General features: G+C 35.8%; 1 protein-coding gene across 2 annotated transcripts in view; it reads right to left on the bottom strand.

Moving 5' to 3' along the window:
• ST18 (ST18 C2H2C-type zinc finger transcription factor) overlaps window positions 1-26429 on the bottom strand; it is a 174966-nt gene extending 148537 nt beyond the window's left edge. The window contains exons 1-3 of one of the 2 annotated variants that reach the window (XM_085537383.1): window positions 26237-26370; window positions 25824-25959; window positions 17806-17905 (exon numbers count right to left, since the gene is read on the bottom strand). Coding sequence is in view for 1 of the 2 variants with exons in the window: in XM_032442722.2 (XP_032298613.2) it covers window positions 25824-25959; window positions 26237-26275 (175 nt within the window). In the remaining variant the exon portion in view is untranslated. Of the gene's footprint in view, window positions 1-17805; window positions 17906-25823; window positions 25960-26236 lie in introns of both variants that reach the window. The other variant, XM_032442722.2, reaches the window with a different exon arrangement.
• Between the last annotated feature and the right edge of the window lie 303 nt (window positions 26430-26732).

Below are 26732 nucleotides of genomic sequence, written 5' to 3'. Positions count from 1 at the left end.
GGACTGGTGGGAGATGTGGAGGTTAGGAGCTGTCTTGAACAGAGTGACCACAAAATCTTAGGGTTCTTGATTCTTAGTGAAGTCAGGAGCTGGGGCAGCAAAACTGCTGTCCTGGACTTCCAGAGGGCTGACACTGAACTGTTCAGAGCACTAGTAGGGAGAGTCCCTTGAGATTCAGTCCTGAAAGGTCCAGGAAGTCTTATTGCTCCTCAGGAAGGAAAAGGCATAGGAGCAGGGTACCCCCTATAGCACAGAATAAACCAGCAGGGAAGAAGACCAGAGTGAATAACCAGGGAGGTTTTCCAGGAGAAAAAGGGAATCTACCTTTTGTGGAAGAAGTGATGGGCAACTTGAGGAGAGTACAAAGAAGTTGTTAGAATGTGTAGGTTGAAAACTAGAAAAGCAAATGCTCAGCTTGAACTCAACATGGCTGCTGGGGCAAAAGGGAACAAAGTTTTCTTTCAAATATATTAACACTGAGAGGAGAGCTAAGGAGAATCTCCATTTTTTACTGAATGTGGCAGGGAACATGACCACTGAGGATAAAGGCAGTGCTGAGGTTCTCAATGCCTTCTTTATGCCTGTCTTTAAAAGTCAAACCATTTATACTCGGAGTACTCTACTCCCTGACCTGGAAGACTCTGATGGGGAGCAGAATAAACTCCCTATGATTCAGGGGGAAACAGAGACCTCCTACTCTACCTGGATTGCCATAAGTCCATAGGGCCGTATGGGATCCACCTGAGGACAATGAGGGAGTTGACAAAGGCAAAACAAGTCACTTTCCATCATCTATCATCGTCTCTGGTAAACTGGAGGGTTTCCCAGAGAATAAGAGATTTTCCAGTGTGAGTCCCATCTACAACAAAGGCTGTAAGGAGGATCCAGGGAACTACAGTTTTGTCAACCTGACCTCGGTGCCAGGGAAGGTTATGGATCAAATCATCTTGAGGGAGATCACATGGCACGTGCAGGGAATTAGGCCTAGACTAATGATAGGAAGGTCCTGCTTGACCAACCTGATCTTCTAAGATTGAATGATCCACATGATGGACAAAGGAAAGGCTGCTGATGTAGTTTACTTAAACTTCAGCAAAACCTTCAACAGTCTCCCATGGTATTCTCCTGAAGTAGCTGTCAGCCTGTGACTTGGACAGGTAAGGATCTTTGCTGGGTAAAGAACTGGTTGGATGTCCAGACTCAGAAAGTGGTGGTGGTTGGAGTTAAATCCAGCAGGCAACTAGTCACGAGTGCTGTACCCCAAGGGTCAGCATCAGGGCCTGTCCAATATATTTATGATGATGGAGTCACCATCCCTGGAGATGTCAAGAAATGTTTAGATGTTACACTGAGGGACATGGTTTAGTAGGAAATATTGGTGACAGTTGGACTGGATGATCTTGAGGTCTTTCCCAAAAGACGAAAGAAACAACAGTACAAGCCAAGTAGTCGTCATCCATGGTGTAGAGGAATTTGCTATGTAGGGGGTGCTGTGATGGCAATTTAATCTGCACTTTATTTAATTCACTGTGGTTGCCTTGTCTTTTGCCTTTGACATCCAAGATTCAAAATCCCATAATGACATGCATTAGTTAATTAGTTAATGTTTGTAAAGCACTTTGAAAATGTAAAGCACTGTGCTGAACACTACATATGAGAAATTGATATGAGAATACATTTAACTGTGGGAGTGGGAAATGTACTTTTCAGATATGGTAATGGGGAGAGATAAATACTTTTGCATAATTAAACCAGACTATATCCTTCTCCCTGTAAATATACAAGAGATATGTTTTTGTCATATCATGCAGCTACAGCATCATTTAGCTTATATAACCAGAAAAATGGTTCTCTTGCTCATTGGAAAGAACACAACAGATCTGTGGTTATGTGTAAATGATGCACATGTTTATAGCAGAAAATTGTTGAGACTATAGCTCGTACATATATGCTATACAGACATAATATGAGATTGCCTGCATTGTTTTTTTGTATTAAAGGATATTATTTATTATTCATTTTGTGGTGAGGGAAGGTTAAGCAGGTGCAAGCAAAAAAGAAGGGAAAAATTATAAATAGATCTATGTTTCCTGACTGCAATAGTCTCTAAGTATTTATTTATTTTTTTTACATCAAAAAGGAAAACCTAAGCCAAATAAGGTGCTCTAAACAGCATTCAAGATGTAGGCACCTACCTGCTGGCAAATTTTACAGGAAACTGATGTGTGCAACAATCTAAAGACATGCATATCACACAGCATAATAATGTGCCCAAGTAAGATATGCAAACTGTAAATGCAGATGTGTCTAGGAAGTAAATGAAGCAACATAAATGTGCCATCAGCCTGTACACCAAACACACTAATATAGCACAGCTCATAATCAATCCATATTCCAAAATTAGAAAGGTTTGTCCATGCAGGATGGCAGCAGAGCATGTAAATATGTTTTAAACAAGAATTAAGAGACCCACTAAACATTCATCGGTGTATCTAGTACAGAATCACAGAATTATTAAAGTTGGAAAAGACCGCTAAGATCATATAGTCAACCATCAACTCATCCTCATAAATCATGTCTCTAAGAGCCACATTTACATGTTTCCTATAAACCTGCAGGGACGCTGACTTTACCACTTCTTTGGGCTACCTGTTTCAATGCTTCACCACCACTGTTACTGAAAAAAACAAAAAAACAAAACCACAAAAACAGCAATAATAGTAAGCCTCTCCAGTGTTTTGCATCAAAGGTTTTCAATACATTCATGCACACTACTTCATCCAGTTTTACACATTGCTTGTCTTGTAGTTATATAAAACTTTTGCATGACTTTTACAAGGTTACAGAGGAGAGCAAGGGAGAACGAGAAGTCAAGCTATTACTATGCATTATTCCTACACAACAATTTCCACATTCTAGATTTATCAGGTGCTTATGAGACCAGATTAGAAAATGTTTAAGTTACTGCTGAACATAGGAATAACATTTAGGCAATTGTTTTGAAAGGAAAAAAGTTGCAATAGAACTTGTGTCCCTTCTGCGTGTATTGCATCAACATAGGTTACCCAATATCAACTTCTATCTGAAGAACCATAAAACAGAAACAAAGTTGGATGGCTGAACCCAAAGAAAAGTATTCTCAGTATTGTCTATAAGCGAGACCGATCACTCTTAAAATACTGAATCAGATTTATGAGAAAATTTGCAGTTTCCCTTTAACTCCATACAGGAAGAAGCAAGAGAAATCTGCAATTAACAAAACAAGAGGAAGGGGCAAGATCAAAACAAACAATGATCTGGGAAATGTCAGATATATTAAACTATTATTTTTAAATTGCAACATAAGCATTATGGTTTTGTATTTGCGAAGTAGAAACTCACCAGTTTGAAAAAACTGTAGATGCAGCCAAATGTCTTGATTTAGAGAAATACACCTTTTATGTGGGGCATCTGCTCTGAAAGTAATGCCTCCTATTTTATTATATTGGCCCATGACATCAGAGGTTGGTGGTATAACAGTTGAGATTTAAACTTCCTGCTAATATACCATTACATTTTATTGCTATCTGACAGATGCCAGCAGAAAGGCAGTCCAGCAAAATGGAGTCTGACATTTAAGTGCATGAAGCAAAAGTGCATCATTCAGTTCTTCCATGTGGAAAAAAAAATTGCACCCACTGATACTTATTGGCACTGAATGTTTATGGAGACCAAACAGTGAATGTGAGCACAGCGAGGTTGTAGGTGGTGAATTTTAGCAACAATGCTGTCATAACAGCTGTGAAACAGTGGGTCACCTCCTCTGCTGAAGATTTTCATGACCATAACATGCAGGCTCTTGTTCATCACTTGCAAAAATGTGTTGCTAATGGTGGTGACTAGATTGAAAATTAGTATTTTGTAGCTGAGAATTTGCTCTTTAAAATAGTGTTATTGTGCTCTTTTTACCTGTCGTATCTTCCACAGAAATAAATAGCAGGCATTACCTTCAGAGCAAGCTACATTTAAATTAATTCTGCATTATGCTTCAATTTAATTAGGTGAATGTCTTCTGATGGAAAAATGTTTGAATTTCACACTAAGAGATCAAATCTTTATTTATTTTTTTTTCTATTTGCAAACAAGGGATTTAGTACATCACATAGTCCTGCACTTATGATTAGTAAGCATAACAATACCAGGTTCATTATATGCTTTTTGATCCTGAGGGTTCCTTAGTATCCAACTGAATTAACAAACTATGATGACTCATGCTACATTTTTCTGCGTTTCATTAAGCGTACTGACTCACTTCCACCTCTTTAAACAGCTAAAGATTGATGCTTTCTGCAAAAACTGCACTCATTCTGTTCTTTTTTTTTTTAAAAAAAAGCTGGTGCTGAAGGTGGACCTGATCTTCGGTTAGTACATAAGGTCTCACTTGTACTTTCATTTTTGTTTTATTTTTGTTGTTGTTTTGTTAATGAGAAGAGTCATCAGGCAGTGAGTAGATTTCCATTTTCCTTGGTGGGATAAGGATTTCTGTATTTTTGCCTTTGAATATTTGAAATTGTTAATTTGTATTTACATTGGTGAAGGGCAGGACCTACTTGGACTTACTCACTTGGAAGGAATGGAGGCAAGCATATTCCACTAGCTATGGATACACCTTTGCACACAGGCCTACTCTACAATCACCACCCTTCTGAAAAATCAGTTTTAGTTATCTTACCGTACTTGGCTCAGTTTTATTAACGAATATTGATTGATTGTTAGATTGACAGTGTTTAAATAACATAAATGAATGGTGGAAATGTCTTTCTAATAATTTGCATAACAGCAAAATATAGCAGAAGCCTACAGCTACACTGCTCACTGAATCACCCCCTTTTTTTTTTTCCTTTTTTCTTTTTTTTTTTTTTTTGCTATTAAAAGCCACAAATCACCATGATATCAGCTGGAGCACAGCAACAGACACTACCCTCAGGGAGGGAAAGATAGGAAAGTTCTGCAGTTTTCCTCTGCCTTTATGACAAAAGTTACTTTATTCCCAGAACAAAAAATCTCTCATCACCTTCTCCCAGTTAAACCATGACTACCTTTTTCTATGTGCTGTGAACCAGTATGTACAGTCAATCTATATAGCTATGAAAAGAAGACATTAGGCTTCCAACTGTGATATATCATATTTTATCCCAAACACTCACTTTATGGCATCTGTTACAGTTCATCCACTATTGGAGACTGTAATAAATCTGTTAGTTATCCTTGGGCAGATATCCATCATAAATATACTGCCAGATTCTACTAAGATATTCTGTAAGCATATCTGGAACAAATAAAAATAAAAGGCTTTTTTTGTTTTTGTTTTTTGTTTGTTTGTTTTGTGTCTTTTTTTATTTTATTTTTTTTGTAGGCAATCATGTTGTCTGCCTTAAACAAAGCTACTAAAGCTCAGTTTTACTACTCCCATTTATAGAAGGTATTAGAATACAAAGCACTCTCCAAAACATTTTTGATGAGTGCTTCTGATGTGACATTGGCTCAGGTTACATACAAATAGGTCACTTTACAGTAGTGTTTTTCAGTATGTATCTGTTTAATGAAAGAGAAGATGCTTAGCGTAATAAGCAAAAAAAAAAAAAAAAAAACAAAAAAAAACCAACCCACAAAAATAACCGGTATTTTTAGATCACCGATGCTATGGAGTGTAGTGTACTAGAATGATACTAGAATGATAGCTGTTGCAAATTCTGCAACTACGTGACTTTCATGACATGAGATTAACTGTAGTACCTGCTCTTTAAAGTGACATTATAAACATAGTGGAGAAAAATATGTTAGAAAAACAAAAACTAGCTAAGAATTTTTTTTTGAAAAATAGTATTTTGGGATCTATACTGTCATTAAGGTAGCAATGCACAAGTGATGCACTATTAATATATTAGTGATGGTAACAGTCTACTTTTACCTCAGAATCACTGAGTTGCAGGAATTGGAAGGGACCTCTGGAGATCATCTAGCCCAATTTCCTTTCCAAAGCATGTCCCCTGGAGTAGGTTGCACAAGGAATGTTTTAAATATCTGCAGAGACTTCACAACCTTTCTGAGCAGCCTAACCCTAGTCACTTGCAAAAATTTATTGTGTCATCTGCTCATCTCTCTTCTACTCCATTCCTTATGCACTCTAGAATTCCATATTAATCCCCTTTTTCAGTGTAACCAATTTCCCATGTCTCTCTTAAGTCCCAACAAATTAGATCAGTTTGCATTTACCTTATCCAGAAAACAAGAAAATTATTTCCCCGAGATAGAAAACAGATTTCTCTGACAATCTAGCAGCTATTACTTTTTTGCCATTTATTTCCATTTCTCATATGTATTCAACACTTTCCAAGTTCTTTTCTGATAGAATCACACTATTTAAGTAGAAATTGGCCTAAATAATCTACTTTTAAATTTCATATGAAGCTACTGACTTGTTATTCTACAATTCTGTGGTATCATTTTGATTCTGCCTGATTCTCCTCACCATGATTTTTGGGAACCACACAATATTCTTCTCTGCCTGTCTCTTATACACACAGACATTAAACTCAGTGAGCTTTGTTCCTACTTGTACTTAAAGATTTTCACAAGTTTTGTGTTCCCCCAAACAGAGGATTCTCCATTCAGTCATTTCCCCATGCTTTACAGATTTCTTGCATATAATTACTGTTCTTTTAAGATTTTGTCTGAAGTGAGAATGCCAGAGAATTTATCACTTTGACAGAGAAAACTCCAGCTTCGTAAACATGTAAGTTTGTGAGTATTTGATTCTATTTGATTTCCCTTTTAAACTGAAAACACATAAACATCAAGCCTAAACCAAACTGCAACAACATTACACATTTCTGAATACTTAACTTGAAAACTTATGTTTTTAGTGTTCAATAGTTAGCATAAAAATAGGATATTCTCTGTTGTCTTGCAGGTTAATAAGAAATTAGAATCACTGATTGCATATCTTCCTTCTACTGTATCCTTTTCACAAGAAATCCTTGATAGAATTATCTTACTGCCACAGCTAAAAGGGAGCACAGGTGTGTACGTTTTCTCTTTGAATCAGAGTTAGGCACAAATAGCAGAGGAAACAAAATTTTTCATTTGTAGCTTGAACTAATAAAACACAATTACAATGCCGTCAGTATGAAGAAATCTCCCACACAGCCTGGTGAGCACACTGGGGAGTATATTTTAACTGTGGTGCACAGTAAATTAGCCACTAAGCACCCATTAATGCTAATGAGAGCTCCATGGTTAATTTCCTGAGCACTGTGCTGAAAAGGTACCTGTAGGTATTGGTTTAAATCCAAGCTACCACACTTAGACTAATAAAATATACAGTAAAATGTGAACAGACCATCTAATTGAATAATTAAAGCTTCCTTACAGCACAATTTAAACACAGCAAGTTTCAATTTGCAAAATAAAATAAGATCAATGCAGATTAATAGGACAAGATCCTTTACAAACATGAAGAAAAGATGATGGGTGCTCCAAAATTAATGCCTCCTATTTTATTGCATTGGCTGACAACATCAGAAGTGGATATTGGTGGTATGGCAATAGAGGCTGAACCTTCCCACTAATATCCCATTACATTTAGTTATCACTTGACAGATGATAGCAGAGAGGCAGTCTGACAGAATAGCATTTGACATGGAAGTGTGTATGAAGCAAAGGCGTGTCATTGAATTCCTCCATGTGGAAGTAAATGCACTCATGGATTGATGAATATTTATGGAAACTGAACAGTGGATGTGAGCACAGAGAGGTGATGGGTGGTCCATTTCTACAGGAGCAACAGTGGGTCACCTATGCTGGTACAGATTTTTATGAGCATGGCATTCAGGCTCTTGTTCATTGTTGGCAAAAATGCATAGCTAATGGTGGTGACTATGGTGAGAAACATTTATAGTTGAGAATTTGATCTGTCAAATAGTACTATTGTGCTCTTATTATCTGTTGTATTTTTCATGGAAATAGATAGGAGGCATTACTTTTGGAGCAACCTCATGTTAACTGCATACAATATGCAAAACAGGGATCCAAAAGAAAGCACAAAAATACATGATAGAACTCTGAATAAAGCTTTTATTTCCTACTCTTTTAATTATAGCAATTAGATTAAATGGTAGAAATTTCTAATGCATGGCATTAAACTGTATATTTGTTTCTGTATAACTGAATGTGTCAGCTCCTTTGAAGATGTATATTCACAATTATTTTTGTTGTTAATTCAGTTTCAGTAGCATAAGTCACTTAGCTATAGTTTCTATTTTTTTTTAAACCACTTTTTCAATGTTGACACTTCAAAATATAATGAAAAAAATTAAGTAAAAAATGTGGATGTTTCATTCTTAACTGTTATATTTCCAAATCACAGGGCATAAGAGCTGTCTCTGATTACACTAGCATTAGCTAAGTTGTCTAAAAGATGAGACAATGCTATTAGGCATCAGGATCAAATGTCAAGGAAATATTTTGTGATTTCATTAAAGTGGAATATCTTTTTTTTTTTTTTTTCCTTGTGCTTTGGTCAGGACATGGGTCTTGATACACAAGACCTATAAATTCTTACAACTGAAATTGCTTTCACTAAATTTGAAATGAATTACGTCTTAAAATATCTTAGATGAATTTTTTTAGTTCACACTTGTTTATCTGTCTTTAAGCCCTGGATCAAAAGCCCTTTGTATTGAATGCACAAGAAGAAAAATCTTCAAAATTGGTATTTCTTTCTATGGAAAATTCTACTACTGTTCAACAAACACATTGTTTGCAACTGGCAGTCACTTCCTTAATTACCTAGAAAAATTCTCAGAGAAAGAGAGAAGAAAGCTTTTCAACACTACTTTCACATTGATTGTATTTCTTCAGTGATATACATTACAAACAAATCACTTCTATTTTCCACTGGTTTACCAAGGCTACATTTTTAATTGTTAAGATTCTCTTAGTGCGAAAATCAGAATGCACTTGTAATTTTTGTATTCTTTTAATGGCAGAAGTAACCCTTTACCATCTGCCAGAAAACTGAGAAGTATCTCAATGCAGGCTTGCAGTACTTAAAGGAATATTATAAACTGGAGGGAGACTAGCAGATAGTGATAGAACAAGGGGGAGCATTTTTAAGCTAAAATACAGGTAATTTAGGTTTGATACTAGGAGAAAATTTTTTACATAGAGGATGAGGCCCTGGCACAGCTGCCCAGAGGAGCTGTGGTGCCCCATCCCTGGAGGCGCTCAAGGACAGGTTGGATGAAGCCCTAGGCAGCCTGATTTTGTGGAAGGTACCCTTGCCCACAGCAGGCAGCTGAACCAGAACATCTTTAAGATGTTTAAGAACATCCATGGAATCCATGGATTGGATCTTCTATGATTTTGTGGTAGTAGCATGTAATTCAGCAATTGCACAAATTACAAGTAAATCTTTATGAAACAATAATTGTATTGTCTAAGAACATTGGATTAATCAGAACCACCGTGCAAGTTGCAAGTGGAGTACAAACAAAGTCTTTGCTAATAAAACATACAATATCAAGAAAAATATCTCAGGGAAGGTTTTTCATGGATACACTGTGAAGCACCACTACTGGTCTTCAGTTACTATCTACATCATTCAGTGCTCACACAATATGTTCTTGTAGAACATATAGTGCACTAAGAAAGTGAAAATACTCAGTTGTCATTTTCCCTCAGATATTCTTTTGAAAAATCAAATTAGAAACTGAAACAATATGAATTTATGTTTAAACACATTTAACTGCCTTAATATTGTACAACTTCTCAAGTAGGAACTAAGTGAAGCAGTGGCATTTTGGAAATAACGATTTGAAAAGAATGAGACATTTAGATTCCCACATGGAGGTGCCCTATTTCTAAGAACGCATTGTACAAATCCAGTGGTGAAAGTGTTAGCTCTGGATTTTCAGTGTTGTCTCCAAAAGGCTTACTAAAAGGCTTATTGGCTAGCAGCTGTTCACGGAATGAACCCTCATGGCTTTATGCACATAAAGATTTAGATTTCCCATTAATGTCACCACTTTCAAACTCAGTCAAGCTATCCAGTTTCTCTAATGCATGAAGCTTGGGCAGCATTCAGAACTACAGAGCTTTCTCTCTCTCCTGGAATCATAAAAAACAAATTTCAGCATTCTATTTGCCTTACCAGTTCTGCCTCATTCCGCTCCTCAGTCTACATTGCATCTCTGCTTAATCTACTCCAATTGCAAATTAATATTTTTAAATTTTTTATAATTTTTGGTTTAGAGATATGGTAACTTGAGATGCCTTTGAGTACACTGATATCTAATTGTGTACACAAATTTCAGATAGGTTCTCTTTGTTTTTTCAAGTGATCCCTCTGACATAATCTTTCCCATACAGATCTGCTCTTTGTCAAGTCAGGCACAAAATAATGATTTCTCCTTCCCTCAAACATACATGGAACAACTCCAGAATCTTTGTTTACCTTATCCTAAAATGGTTTAAGAAACTAACGATCCTGGGGACTGATCAAAGCTACTGTCTTTCCCTTTAAAACACTCAAACAAGTGTTCATCAGATTTTAGCTTTCAGATCAAAGTGATACAACACATAAAGCATTCCAGCTAGAATAATGCAAAAAATAAAAGTGCCCTCTGGGAAAGAAAAACTAGATTTTCCTTGTTAATGCTCATCCATCCTCTAGATAATGCTGCAAAGCAAAAATTCAGGATGTTAGTCACACTTCAGGTTTCTCACACCAGGTTAGATTTTTCCATGCCTACGTGGAGTGAATGTCAATTATGTACCTAATCCACAAATAAAGCTGATTTTCTAGGTTTACAAATACAAGTGTAGGTGATCAAATTGGATTTTTTTCAAGAATATGTTCAAAAAAAGCCAGTATTTCATGTCTGAAATGGTATTAATTTTTAGGGGTCTACAGAACTTCAACTATGAAGTATAGCTGTTTTGTTAATTACAGGAGAAAAAAAAAAAAAAAGAAGAAGAAAAAGATGAAATACAAGCTTGAGAAAAAATACATTTTGGACCAGGGAGTAAAATGCTGATTATTCTTCCTACAGCAATTTATTTTCAATAAGCTACACCAGAGAACACTAAACAGTTTATTTTGTTCAGATGAATAAAATTAAAAGGCAAAAGAAATGTTTTGTAATAGTAATTGTTCAACAGGAAACATACCCTCAGTAAAGGTTAGAGTATTTCTTAGCAGTACATGCTATAACACTTGATAGGAAAAAAATATCTGGCACTTAAAGCTGGCAATGTAGCTATCCATTTAAAACCCTGTATCAGATTACCAATACCATGTGATATTTTATATAAAGCTGGATAACATTCATGATCAGTTTGTATCCAGTACAAAGCTTCTCATAAATAAATAGGGCTAGAGGCATGTTTTGATGGCAGAGGGCAGTGTACTGCTCTGTTCTTATTGAAAGATGGCCCTGGTTTAGTAAAGATATATTTTGTTGGCAAAAACTCTGCTATCATCTGGTTAAGTGGAAGGATGTTCAGACGTGAAGCTCAAGCAAAAATTTTAGCTTAATCTTGAAGGCAACTGATTTACTTTGTAGCATTTCGAGGCTATTTATTTTACAGTACAGCAGCTTGTTTGCCTGGAATCAGTGTGACTCACAAAATCTTGTTAGAAATGAATATTAGGAGGAGGAAAGAGAAAAATAAAAATAAGGAAGAATCAGAGAAAAACCTATGAGAAGTTAGAAATTTAAGTAGAAGAGATAAGGAATTAGATGAGAGGACTATTAGAAAATAAGAATAACTAACTATAAATTTGTCATTCATTTGAACTCATTTGAATTTCAATATTTATTTATTTATTCATTTTTGTGTGTGAATAAGATGTGGACATTATAGTCATCCAGAATATAACTAATAGAATCAACTACTACAAAATAGTCAGAAGCAAGGGAACATATATTCTACAAAGTTAAATATCAGGTAGCAGATTTGTGTTGTTAAAAAGAAGTTAATTTTGATGTTAGCCCCAGTTAAGGAAACATTACAGTCTAAATTATCCTCAGATTTCTGTCAATACAGCAATGACCACCTAAAAGTTTATCTCACATGAAATACGTTTCATTTTTGATTTCTATATATTATATTTTGGAAGACACTTTAGATATGTTCTAAACACCTCCTTAGTCTCTCACTGTTTTTGACTTATGGGATAATTTTTATGCATAACTGGCTTGTTCTTGTAACACAGTGAATCAGTGATAGGGTACATGACTGCTAAGAATCTTTTTTTCATTTTCAGCAACCAGTGAATGTGACACTACCCTTAAAAAGAGATGCTTTGATGTAGAAGTTAAAGATGTCTCATTCACTGCAAGTCAGTGGCCAACAGCCATCATTTCTTCATCATTTGTATGTAGGTGTGACAATCTCCATCTGTCTCTGTTGCCACTTAACCAACAATCACAGGATTTAGGGAAAACATGTAGGTAGACAGGAGGCAGAAATAAGACCTTTACAAAAGATGGATTATTCTCTCATCCTCACTGATCACAGTATTAACAGGTGGAATGGAAACACGACCAGGAAACAGAATAAAAGTATTCAGCACAGTGAGGGGAATGTATGAAATAATACTCAACACTGGCCAAACAGATCACAGGTGCATGCTGAGGTTGTGCTGTGAGGTTCACATGCGAGTAACATATGAAAAGTTACTTTTTCTACCACTGAAGATGAGCATGGGGACAGATTTAAAAATGACCTGACTGCTTGGCTTAAGAGTGTACTTAAGTTCTGTATATACTGGTTCTTATACCAGGAGTCAACCGATTCCAACTACTTCACAGTCTCCCCTTTCACATTACCCAGTGATAAAGCTATACATTTCCACAGAGTCCAGTATTCAGAAGGCACCTTGGAAGCACAAAACTTCATGTGTGATATCCCATATCATCATTAAAATTAGTAAAATAAGTAAAAAGAGATTTAAATTAGGATTTCAACCCTGACAAAAGGAGTTACAATTAGCAGTTAATCTCTAATTATCTTTTTCTTGTGACAATGAAGTAAATGATGTCTTTACCAATTTACCCAGGAAGCAGCTTGAACTACCACCATTAGTGGAGGAGTAAAGTGAACACAGGATGGTTATATATGCACAGTTTTGTCATAGTCAGTATCAAAATAAAAATGTAGGACCAATGAAAACTGGAAGCCTTTAAACAAAAAGACCCCTAACCAAAACAAATGGATATTGTAGGAAATTTAAAAAAAAAAAAAATAAATCTGCCTACAAATACACTCATTGTTATCTTTTAACATCTGTTATTCCAGTATTTGTAGTTTTCTGATATTTGCTGTTTGTATTTTATGAATAACTGCATTATTATAAGAATAGGTTTCATATTATTTGATTGGAATAAAGTTCATGTGAAAAGGAAATAAAGATAATAATAATACTAATAGATAATAGTCTCATGCGGGTTGGAAGGGATCTTAGGGATCATCGAGTCCAACCCCCGGGATTCGAGCCTCTGTGTAGCAGAGTGGTACTTCTACCACTTGCGCCACAGGGGGGATTCGAACCTGGGCCCTCCAGTGTTGCAATGCGGCATTCCTACCACTGTGCCACCGGGGCAGATGTTTAAAGGAAACAAGATACTTTATTTCTTTTATATATATAAATGTGCACAAAAGAAATTGTCTAATACTATTTATTCCTAAATTAAGTGCAATACTTATTTTCTGTAAGTTTCAACTGGAAGAAATTATCCACAAGTATGCTTCCTGAGAGATTAACTTTTAGAGGAACCACATTATATTGGTAAAAAAACCTCACATAAGCAATCAAATGTGACACTTCAAGCTCTAATTCTGATATTTACTGTTCAACCGTGAAGAAATTCCTTGGTTTTACAAGGTGTAGATATGGTGAACAGCAATACAGATTAAACCAATTTGTTTCTAACCTGTGTGTGTGAAGCATCAGAATTAGATTACTAAAAATAGCCTTTAAAGATGGAACAATGTAATTGCATTAAATAATATGTGTAGTCACATTAGGAAAGAAAATTGGTGGAAAACAAAGTTACAGATCTGTAGTTTCTGACACACGGTAGAAGATGCCCAGTGTGCCTCACAGTATCCTGCAGCTTATTTTGCTGTAGGACCCTCAGAATTCACAAGTGATCTAGCAGCAACAAATACTGTTCAGCAAACAAACGGAACAGCTGGTTAGCTTAATGATTCTTCAGATTAATGATATTAGTGGAACCCCACAGCAGGTTAGGGGCACTGTGATTGTGTCTTTCTAAGGATCAGAATAATCGAATCCTGTACATATTGGAAGTTAGTGGCTAAATATTCTGGTTGGACTCTGGAAAGCCATTGGTAGTGCAAGTAATTTAATTTGCTCCCAGTATGAAAATCTTACCTAGAACAGAAAATCCCAAACACACCACCAAATTTCTTTGCAAATACAAATGATCACAAAGCTACATGAAAAACTGATCAAGGCCTTAGAGGACATGGGCTTTAAACAACTGTTTTCAAGAGCCTTCTGTAAGTCCACAGAAGTGGATTTCTGTTCTACCAGAGAAATGAAAGATATTTGTGTGGTCTAGACAAGGAAAGAGACTGCAGTTCTTAAGAAATTATACTAGTAAGAATAAGTAGTAAGCCTTGCACAAGGAGTTCCACAGTACCAGAGAACTAACATGAGAGAGTGGTTTTAGTGACAGAAGATGATTTTAGCTAAGCTATGCATAAATTCAGTTTACAAGTTTACAAACAGCTTTTACACTTTTAAATGAAAGAAATTTTAAAGCTTTTACGGTTACTTTAAGAAGAGAATTCATCAACACATTGACTGGCAGCAGGGAAAAACAACTTAAAAAACTACTTTTTCAGTGAGTAGGTAGGCAATGATCTATCAGGAAAGATGTGAAAATGCCACAGCAAATTCAGAAAAAAAAAATCAGAACCATCACACAGTTGATTCATATTGAAGGGTATTAAACAGGATTTGCCCACAACAAGCTTGCACATTTTCTACGCTACATTCTGAAACAGATTTCTTCAATATGTGCAAAACTGGTGAAACTATTTCAGTTATCATTAAAGGAACAGGTAAAAATAAAAAGAAAGCGTGAAAGATGATTACCAAATATAACCACCATGAGATTTTCAAAGTTCAATAACAAATTCTAAAATCATCTCCAGAATTTAAAATAGAGAGCCCTTCGCCTATAGTAAGGCTCACCATCATAGTTTGAGTATCTGATCTTCTAAACTGCTAACTTTACAACAGCATTGAAAGTGAATGAAGAACTCATACTACATGAGTATTTGTAAATGGATTCTAACTTTCTTCACAAGTCCTCCTCCTGTCATACATTCTGTATGGAAATTCTAGAGTTGAAATTTTCACTCAAGAACAGGTATGCCAAATTTAAAACAGCTACAAACAACAAAAAGATGTTTTGAGTTTCTACTATAGATATTAGAAAATACCACATCACATGAAACTGTGACATCTATATGAACAAGATGCAATACTAAACTGTTCTCTGAGATTGCAAGTATACAAGTATATCATTTCTGTCCTGCCTTCTATTTTTTTTTTTAAATTTTTTTTTTTTTCTTCACAATTCTATCACCTAACATTTCAAGTATCTAAGCAATACAGCATTTTCCATTTGCTTGGCATTAGTTTTGCTGTTCTTCTGATACAGAAGGCAACATTTCTTGTGCAGCAATAACCAGTTTCCACACACGTCACACATGAAGTCAGCAGAAGTGGAGCACGCTGCACAGCTCCAGGCTGCCAGACATGGGCCAGCAGGCTACTGCAGACAGGTTTGCACTCATTACACCTTGCTTTATGAGGACCATTACTTTGCCGGGAACAATTTCTGCTTTCAATATAGTGGTTGCTCAGGTAGCATAAGACACAGAGACATAGCCAGTTGAGCAAGAAGCAGCCTTTTTTTCTCTTCTTTTCTTTTCTTTTCTTTTCTTTTCTTTTCTTTTCTTTTCTTTTCTTTTCTTTTCTTTTCTTTTCTTTTCTTTTCTTTTCTTTTCTTTTCTTTTCTTTTCTTTTCTTTTCTTTTCTTTTCTTTTCTTTTCTTTTCTTTTCTTTTCTTTTCTTTTCTTTTCTTTTCTTTTCTCTTCTTTTCTCTTCTTTTCTTTCCTTTTCTTTTCCTTTTCTTTTCTTTTCTTTTCTTTTCTTTTCTTTTCTTTTCTTTTCTTTTCTTTTCTTTTCTTTTCTTTTCTTTTCTTTTCTTTTCTTTTCTTTTCTTTTCTTTTCTTTTCTTTTCTTTTCTTTTCTTTTCTTTTCTTTTCTTTTCTTTTCTTTTCTTTTCTCTTTTAATCAAGCATCTTGATGCTAGCAAACAAAGCTAACAAGTATATACCAAAACAAAGCTCACAGGCTGAGAGGAGAAGAAGAGCATTTACAATATGGAATTGATCCATTTTAAGCATTCTAGTTGGCAAATGCACTGAAGTACTTAAAAAAAAAAAAATGAAAAAACAACTAGAGTCTGCAGCAGATAATCTGGCATGAATACCAAACAATATTTTGTAGGTGGGCCCACTACAAAGCAAGGTCCATTAGGCTCAAAGGACACTGCAACCGAACAATGGAAGCAGATAGGAAGTCTGCACTAATAAATATGCCCACTGGGCCAGTGCCATTGCCTACCATGGCATAGATGCATACAGAAGGATTATACACTAAATGGTGCAAACACAGTCTAGTCCATCTGTCATAAACATTAAGTCCAAAGGCCACAGGTGCAGATTGCACTAAAAAGTAAAAATTACACACAGACAGAGACCACTTCATGTAATATGGAGAAGAAAAAAATATCAAACCAAAACAAAAAAACTAATTTGTTTCCAATCAATAAATGTTCTCAGCACTGCCTTGTCTGTCCTTGGCAGTCTCTGCTTCTTCCTTTCCCTCTGTCAGTGTACATGCATTACGTGTATTTTATTTGCCAAAAGTGCTTTGAGCACTTTTTAAGAGAGACATACTTTAATGTGACACTAGTACAGGTCTAAATATGATTAAGTAACTCTTGCAAAGAGATAGCAATGAGCAGCATTAATTTAATTTTTCCTAAAGTCTGAAATAAAAGCATTTTAAGAAGTATTCAGATAGATAAATCCTGAACTGTAAATATTGATTTCAAAGAACTATCTCTCTCTACCCAATACCAGGAGATTATAGTGTTCCATGCCTTATAACTCTTTAGGGATACAGTTCCGCATAGCCCAAGCACATACCCATTTAGATTAACTGTAAACTAGCTGAGGTCTCCATTATCTTGCTCTTCTATGGTTTAGTACTTTTCAAGTTTCAAGTTTGCAACTGACTGCTCCTGCCCTGTTAACTGCACTGATGGCTGTGATTTCAACTGCTTTTATTTGCTTTGCTTCACTCCATCTTAAGTGACAAGAAACAATCAGAATAAGCTTCTTCACCCATTGTCTAGGCCTGTTTCTTCAAATGCAAGCAAAAAAAGGTTTTGCTGTGTCATATTTCAAGACACCCAATTCTCTCAATCCACCATAAGAATGAATAAATAAAGCATCAAAGCTGGTCTTGTTGCAAGGCTTACTTATCGCAGTCATTGCTGTGACTCCTGTTCACCCATTTCCTGTTAGCCTGGAGTTCCATTAGTTTGCTTACATTTCTGTTCATTCACTTTAATTCCCAAGTAGGCCTTCCCTGAAACATTGTTTCCTGTGTCAGAACATAATGGTGCAAAATAAAGAGATTCCAATTACCTATCAGTAGCTTTCACAATCCACATCCTTATTTCTTTTTCCCATCGTCACCATGCTGGTAACACACTTGTTCCTGACTGCACTGTAGTTCTGAGCTCTTCTGAGGAGAGAAAAAGACCAAAAAAGGCATAAGAAGCAACAAATGAAACAGAAGGCATGGTTTGGAATTCATAAGCCATCCATTTCAATGTTTCCTTTCCTGACAGCATACCTGTACTCAGTAAATTGTCTACATTTTAGGAGGGTTGTCAATAAATCCTTCCCTGGAGAAACCATTCCAACATACACAGGAGGATCAGAGACCTGCACAAGCTATCAGCTTATACTTGTTCATATCGATATTTTTTCATTATTACCTGTACGAAAATGGTAGCTTATCTTTATTCAATAGTGCGACATTATACAAGCTGCATATCTACAAGGCAATGTCTTCCAACATTTAGGGATTCATTAGAGGTCTTCAGCAGATCTAGCTCAATGATGCATCAGAATGGGTGAGCTCAATTAGGAGACAAGAAGCACTATTCACATACAAGGAAAATGTTATTTCAAAAACTTTAGCACAAATATTTCTTCAGTATTCTCTGCCTAGACATGTTTGGGTTTTGTTTTTGTTTTTTGGTCTCCTGAAGGCTTCTGTTCTTCAGAACAAACTGCTTTGTCAAAGTCTCTTCATGGGGCATTTTCTGTCATCTCAGTCACTGTCCACTGAGCTCATTCCAGTTGATGGGGGTACTCAGGATTGGATGCAATATTCTAGATGTGGACTAATTAGTACCAAGTTAAAGGAAATTAATTTCTTCAAGCTAATAGCTATTGTTTTGCTAATATACCACAGTGTTCTATTAGCATTTATTATTGTCAGCACACAGTAGTTAGACAAATATATATCGAATCATTTATAAAATATGACAGGTTCCAGGACAGATCTCTGAGTAACCCAATACATCACAGGTATCAAGGCAGCATATGACCCATTACCTCCTACCCTTTCAGTTTTTGGACTCAATTTCCTTATTAAAACAGCTTTAATATGAAAATGTGGGAGATTCAATTTAGCAAGTTTTTTTAGCACAAAGTAGATAACATCTCCTGCTCTTCTTAACCACAAATACAGTTGTCTCATCATGAAAGGTGTTTGAATTGGTCAAAAATTAAAATCCATACTACCCCCAAACACTGTTTTTTCCCTGAGTTTACTCAATAATGGCTTTTGAGTCTTTCTAGCCTTTAGTTCCCTGTTTCATTATTTGGCCTTTTTTAAAGATGGGTAGAGTCTTCCTCTAAGTACTGGAAACCTTCTGCAGTTTCCACAACCTTGAAAAGTCATCATACAGTTCTCTTAACACTCCAAACACATCAAGAACTTGTTAAGGGTAAAATTCTTGCAAATAGTCCCTAATTCAATCCTTAATTCCTGCTGGTAGTTTCCCTATTCCTTGCACCCTGCCTCTAGACAAAAGCCTCTTTGATGAAGACCGGACTGATTAACTCACTAAGTACTTCAGCCTTACTTGCATCTGCTTTCACTACATTGTTTGTTCCATTCTTCAGCAAGCACATATCTTGCTTTATTAGCTTATTCCTGTGTAGTGAGAGATGTTCTTCCTGTTGTACTTGATTCAACTTTGTAGTGTCAATTCCTGATAAGCTTTGGTTTACACAACACCATACCTGCATATCAGGTTAATGTTCCTATGTTTTTCTTGTGCAGCCTGACCATACCTCCTTCTTCTGCATCCTTCCTTGTTCTAGAGATTCATCATTAATTCCTTGTTTAGACAAGCTGATCTTGTGGTACATTTATTTTCATCCTACCAGATACAATTTACTCTGAGCCATCTTTTGTGTCAAGGAGAAATAGAAAGTTCTGGATATCATAGAACTGATCATATACCTCTTCTCAACACTGGGTGTTTTTTACCTAGTATACAGAGACTTCATTCCTGATATTCTCTGACTCCCAGTATTAAGATTCTTGCTACCTTTCTCCTATGTTGCAAAGAAATGCCAGGTTTACTCTCTGTTCAAGTAAGATATTAGGATGTCAGATGTGCTCAGATTTGAGGACCACCCAAGACCAAGTGACGTTTCCTGAAAGATTATAATCCTGTTGTACTCTGGCTACTAAATACTGACTATGAAGTAATATATGAACATGCAAAATGATTCTTCACACAGCTGCAGTGTGATCCCCAAACGTGACCTTGCTGAATTGAAGGCTATAAACCCAGCTCGCATCATCTTGTCAGTCTAGGACTAGAGGGAATGGTTTCAAGTTGCACCAGGGGATATACAGGTTGGATGTTCTTTTCTGAAGGGGTCGTCAGGTGCTGGAATGGGCTGCCCAGAGAGGTGGCTAAGTCACTGTCTCTGGAGGTGTTCAAGAGACCTTTAGATGTTGTACTATGGGACATGATTTAGTGGAGAAATACTGGTGGTAGGTAGGCAATCAGATCAGATAACCTTGGAGGTCTCTTCCAATCTTGGTGATCCTATGATTCCATGAATACAAACCCGCTGAAAACATTGTAGCTTGATATCAGAGATCTCCTGTTCTATTTCACCACATGCTACTTCTAAGCATTCACATTTTCTGTGGCCATCTTTACCACCAGCAGAAGACACCAGAAAATCTTTACTTGTATTTTCCTTGAAGTAGTGTAAATCTGCAAGCAAAGTGGAATATTTTTTGACACACACAATCATATGATTAACACGTCTGTTATTTTCATGGGAAATAAATGCAATACTTCTATGAATCAGGTTCAGGGAAGTGACATGTGGTTCTACTTTATGCTGTTTAAAGCAGCTAGCTTTTTTTTTTTTTCTTTTTTTTTTTTTTAAGATCTTTTTCCATATTCCATTCAACTTTAATTAAACATTTTCTCAAATTTAAATATCTTAATTTCTCAAAGACTGAAGATGTCAATTTGAACTTGTTAATACACACAAAAAAATATGAGTGAGCTGGCAAGAAAAATTGTCCTGAATATATTTCATAGTATTTTCTGTATGCAGTCATATGTATGTTCTGATACCAATCATAATTATTTTGATAAAAAGTTAGCATATATAATATGCATATAAAATTTTGCAAAATAGATGTATTTTTTTCTGGACCAACAAAAAAACCCCTGCATTTTTACAGTACTGGGAAAACCACATGTATATAAGTGAAACAGGTTTGTCCTTTAAGTACAAAAGGAAAATGTAAGACTATGTACTTATTCAATATTGCAAAGCCTGTTCTTAAATGCTGCTGGCAGCATATTGAGCAAACATATCTATAATCTGTGAGAGTTCCTCTGACATATTAAAATTCTGTGATAGAAGAGTTATTGTATAGTAAGGGTAAAGCCTAAGATCCTCTTTCAGATAAGACATTAAAAATATAAAGGTCTTCAGAAATAACTTTGCTTGTAGCCAAATAAAGACCATGTACTAGAAAAACTGAAAGCACATTTATTACACTTATGATTAAGCTTCTTAGAAATACAAAGTTGCGAGAAAAACAAATAAATTTGTCTAGGGAAAGGAAGTTATTCTCAGAGTTTCTAGAAAGCCTCAACTCCACCTACGCCTCAATTTTTATACTGACATGATAAAGTTGACAGGTCCTCAGCCTTATATCACCACATAAGCTGTTTTTCTGGCGCTGGGATTTGTACGACACTAATTCTTGAATTTAGCAGCCTACTGATTTCAGTGAAAGGTAAAGATCATTAGGAAGAGCCTGGAGTCTAAATCTGATCCTTGACATGCAGAAAAAGCAAGTAAAAGCAAAACAAAAGCTAATACTGACTTGAGCTACACAGTAAAAAAAAAACAGGTAAGAGATTCACAATAGAAATGCAAAACAAAGTGAAGAAAAATAATATATACCTCCAGGACCAACGTGGCAGAGAATAAACAGAATTTCTGACTTAAGCAGCTTCAAAACAAAATTTCCTCTACCTATATGTATTACTAAAATGGTTGTGCCATCAAAAATGAAAATATTATACTGACATTTTCTTGTGATATAGAATACATTTTCCAGAATTACACCATCCTTCTAGGTTGTTCCTTTATTCCTGATATTGGTGAATAATATATCTTTTTTTTCTCCCCGTGGAACATTAAATTTCAAATTTATTTGAGTATGTTTGTCATTTGAATTTATTGGCACTAATTTATTTTAGGTTATTTTGCAACCTGCAGATTGATAATGTAATTACAGGTAAGGAACCTTAATTAACTCAATTTCTGGTGCAAATGTCACAGTTTTGTTGTTTATAAGCAGAGATTTTTCACTAGTGTAGCTATCTCAATTACTGATCACCACAGACTGAATTAGTACTATTCCCATCTGGACACAAGCCCACCATTTTTTAATATGTGCTTAAACAACACACAGCTATACATTTCAGTGGCAGTTTACTTCATAGCTGGTAATGCATAAACATACATACAAAACTGAGAAATTACTTGGAAATGAACACTAATAATAAAAACTTACCTATGCAAGAGTGGAATAATTGCATAGCTACCATGCAAGGAAGTTTAAAAAAAAAATAAAAAAAATCAGACATTAGAAAAGAGGGGCAAAATAAGAATATAATGGTATCGTGCGTGTACAAATGTGTTAGAGCAATACCACAATGAAGACAATACTAAACACTAATCTATTAAGAGACTGAGGACTTCAATGATAAGATAGGCCTTCTGTTCCTTACTCACGACCAGCTCTACTGTTATCTTCTATATTTGGTACAGATATAGATAAGAGTGGCAAACTTCTAACATAACATGAACTGAAGTACATGTTTCCAGCAGCATTATTTTTGTCCCTGATTTTGGGGGTTTTATATCCCATATGTTATGGAAAAAGGCAGACCAGATGTTCATAAAATTTAACATGTAAACAAACTTAATTGAAGCAATACAAATACTTGGACATTTGGACTTCAACACTGACTGGCTAAAACCAGACTATTTAGTATCAAGAAGCACCTTAGTCTTAACCTTTCTACCATTTTTCAAGAAAAGTGATGGGGAAGGCTCCCACCCACAACTGTTGAAAGTATCAGTTACTGCAAATGAACTCTTCCACTGTGCCTCAGCAAAATACAGATCCTCACATGCTTTACATCCAGCAGATGTGATAAAGTCTATAGAAAAATATTGTGCATTAAAATGTTATTTACATCATAAATTTATCTGAACAAAGAAGGAGTTTTTGAATTCTGTGTTGAATCAGTAGTAGATATTGTTTCTCCACTCCCCTTTATTCAGAAGAATCGAACTGAATTGCATCCAAGCCTTTGGTAGCAATTTTAAGATCAAAGTAGAAATTGCAATTTAATAACCCATCATTCAAATGCTTCCTGTTAGATTGGATCCTGCATTATAAAATAAGCAAGTCTTTCTGAAGTTATTGGGATAATTCACCCTAAGCTTATAGACAGTAGGCATGAGTCAATATTGAAATCAAAATATAGTATACTAGGTTCATCTAGTGATAAAGTTCTTAGGACATCTTGAATATTCAAGAACTACAGTTTAAAAGCAAGCAAGTTTTCAAGGTTAAATAAAAGTTAAAATGCAAGGAAACACAATGGGTAAACAGGTTGCTCTTTCTATATCCACAGAAAGCATACTGAACAGAAGCTTTTCAGAGATGAATTTTTGCAGCTAATATATACAGAAGAACCTTTTCATGCAGACTGTATGCACTGATTCTTTTCCTTGCTCTCTATCACAAAAGGAAACCATGAGCAAACAGTGGCTTTAAAAGTGAAACAAAAGATAATTCAACTTACTACACAGTCCGCCTGCCTGAGTGTGTGTGTATACAAACATACACACATATACACACAAAGGAAGACAGGGAACTGAAAACAAACTAAATTTTAATTAGCAAAATTTGTTACCTAAACAGGGGGAGGGAGGGGGGGAAATTTTATTTTAAATTCAAGTAACTGAAAACTTGATTCCTAGAAGTTACCCTTTCTCCTAATTTGATACAAAACCATCCACTGGATGCATTTGTCACTACAATATATATAATAAAAATTACACATTTGCTTCTATAATGAAGAGACAAAATAAGCAACTCTCCACAAGATTTTACATACTGCAACATGAACATTACTGCTAAAAGAAGTCCTTTTAAGCAGTCTGTCATTACCACATTATCCCAAGTATTTTTAATGCATCTCTTCAAAGACATCAACTGTAAAACACTGTAAGCCCTTACCGTATTTTAAATGAAAACTTAAAATTGAAATTAAGAGCATGAATATACGATGCTTTTTACACGACATTCTAATTCCATTTCAGCACTCTGTACTGACCTCTACTGGTTTATGCATTTTGATAAATACTAATCAGCCTATTTCTATTCAACTTTTGCACGCCTGTGTTCTAACTCAGGGAGAAACTAAATTTCTACCAAATTTCCTCATTCCCCACAATGTCTCTCTGACAGAAAGTCTAAAAGAGAACAAGCTTCCAACTATTTGTGGCAGTTTAATGAAGGAGATGAGATACTATAAAAAACATTGCTTAAAACTACCTCACGTGTACTTTCAAAGAAAGATATTAAAAGAAAACTCCATGTTCACGCCTTTGTTGCATTTTGAATAATTCATCATAATTGTTTTATTTGCTGTCCCAAATTTATATCATTAATTCTTTGGCATATAAAATCTGTTTTTTTATTGTATAGTACCCAGCATCTGACCCATGACTAGCCGGGAAGTATTACTGCAACACAAATAACAAAGTTGTAAATATACATTTATCACCTTCAATCACCCTCATGTGACAGACTCCTACATCAGATGATAAGCTTGTTTCTAGAAGTCTCTTCAGAGGAAACATTTACTTTAATTAGGACAGCATTGGCAGCTTATCTACCACACACCAGTGGATCAAAGTACAGTAGCAAGTTTGACATTATAAAAGTGTCACTGCAAATGCTTTGTCAAAACACAGACAGTACCTGTCTTGGTAGGAGTAGCAATGTGATTGTATTGTCTTTTACAGTACTTAGTGAAGTCTGACCAATTCATTTTCTAACTTTTCACAACAAAAATTATTTCGTTCCTTATGTGCCTCAGAGTAAAATGCAGTTTGAGCTAGTTATGATTTAATTAGCAAACTTATCCATGATTATTTACCAAAAAGCAGTTTGTCAGCAGGACTAATTTTGCAAAACTTCCCAACCTGAAAAACTTACTTTTAGATATCTTTGTTATTCAAGTTCTCAAGTATGAATAGCAGCTTTACACAACCTGAAAATTTCACTTTCTTCCACCACTCTATCAGTGATCTCCCCATTTATTTTATTTTATTTTATTTTATTTTATTTTATTTTATTTTATTTTATTTTATTTTATTTTCAGTTTTGCTGAGTCACCTGCATTGTTTGGAAAAAGAAAAAAAAATATTGTTCTCTGAAAAACAATGAAGCTTTGTTGTTCAGTCGGTGTACATAATAAAACACATCACGTACAGTTAATTCCATTTCAAAACAGCGAGATACCTGTTATTCATAAGGCTATTTTGTGTAATAACGCACTTTTCTTTCATTTTTCATGAAACCCCTTTAGATCCTGAATACAAGCAAACCACTCAGATCGTTGTTCCTGAGCCAACAATACTTTCATCTCATGTATGCACACAAACATCTTAAACCACGTTTTGTTTGTTTTTTTTTAAATCTTCCAGCATGACTCGAACACTCCAATTTAAATCCCTTTCAAACCGTACACTGCTACACTCTAACACTACCAGCCCTGTGAAAGGTCCACAGCAGACTGAAGGAACCCCCAAAATGCCTCTGGCAGCAGCGTCCTTTCCCTCCTGCCCATCACACTCCAGCCAGCAGAGGGAGGAGTGGGGGGCACTGCACAGCCGCTAACCCCCTGCCTGCACCTGTCCCAGTGAAACTACCAACAGCAGTCACACATCTGTGACAAAAACACCTATGGTCTTACCCAAATAAGGCAGTAATAGTGGTTTTGCCTTACCTTTACCTATTGAGCCTGTGCAGGGGTCCGGAGGGCCACTCTCTGCTGGTCTCACTGGGTTTGCCACCACCCCAGTTCTTGCACTGCTGCTTTGAGGACCTGGATGAAGAACTGGACTCGATCTACTTATTGTCTTCTGTTTTAGAAAGAAACCATGACGTTCTATTACCTTCAATCAGTACATTAGAGAAAGTATATAATAGTGCTGAGACTTGCAAATAAATGTCTTTCTCCACAAGTAGGAAATAAAACAAGAGAACTTATTCTACCTTACAAAGACACGGATTTTCACTGAAAAATATCATTGGCCAGATCACGGTGAAACCTTCTTTCCAAAAGTCATTTTAAAACAGCATTTTCAGTCAGTCCTGAGCAAAATATTCCACAACAGACCCAATAACTTTTTTCCTTACCTCTGGTATCCCAGTGAGGTCACATTCTGTTAAAAACATCCTGTCAAGCTTGGTACAAAAGGGCTCCAAAGAATCAGAATGCAGAAGCTATGCAACTTGCTGACTAACTTTGCTCAGTGTTATTTACCAACCACACAAAGAAAATGCTGTCTATTCAAAACACAGTTCAAAACTCTCTTCACAGAAAGTGAGTGAACAAACAGTCCCATGTCCGATGCTGCAGTCACATCTCCCATGAGGCCCGGTGATAGCTCTGGGGCATGGGACGGAGTGACACCACCAGCAGTCACTACAAGGCACTTTTGTAAACAACTTTTGTGTATGTGCACACAGAAAAGGAGAAGGGTGTTACTTTTTCTCTATCTGTTGTGCTGTATTTACTTTATCATCTCTAAACCACCTTCTCCAGTCTTGCTTTCCCTAATAAGTGCATTTGCTCTAGGACTTTTATGATCTTTCCTCACTGTAACATTTGTTTTCCTCTAGGAGTAATCTG

This window comes from Coturnix japonica, chromosome 2 (genome assembly GCF_054131305.1).
Source record: "Coturnix japonica strain WE chromosome 2, WE-NBRP24, whole genome shotgun sequence".
Taxonomy (NCBI): Eukaryota; Metazoa; Chordata; class Aves; order Galliformes; family Phasianidae; genus Coturnix; species Coturnix japonica.
The sequence above is the reverse complement of the archived record's forward strand: the minus strand, read 5'-3'. Positions and strand labels throughout refer to the sequence as shown.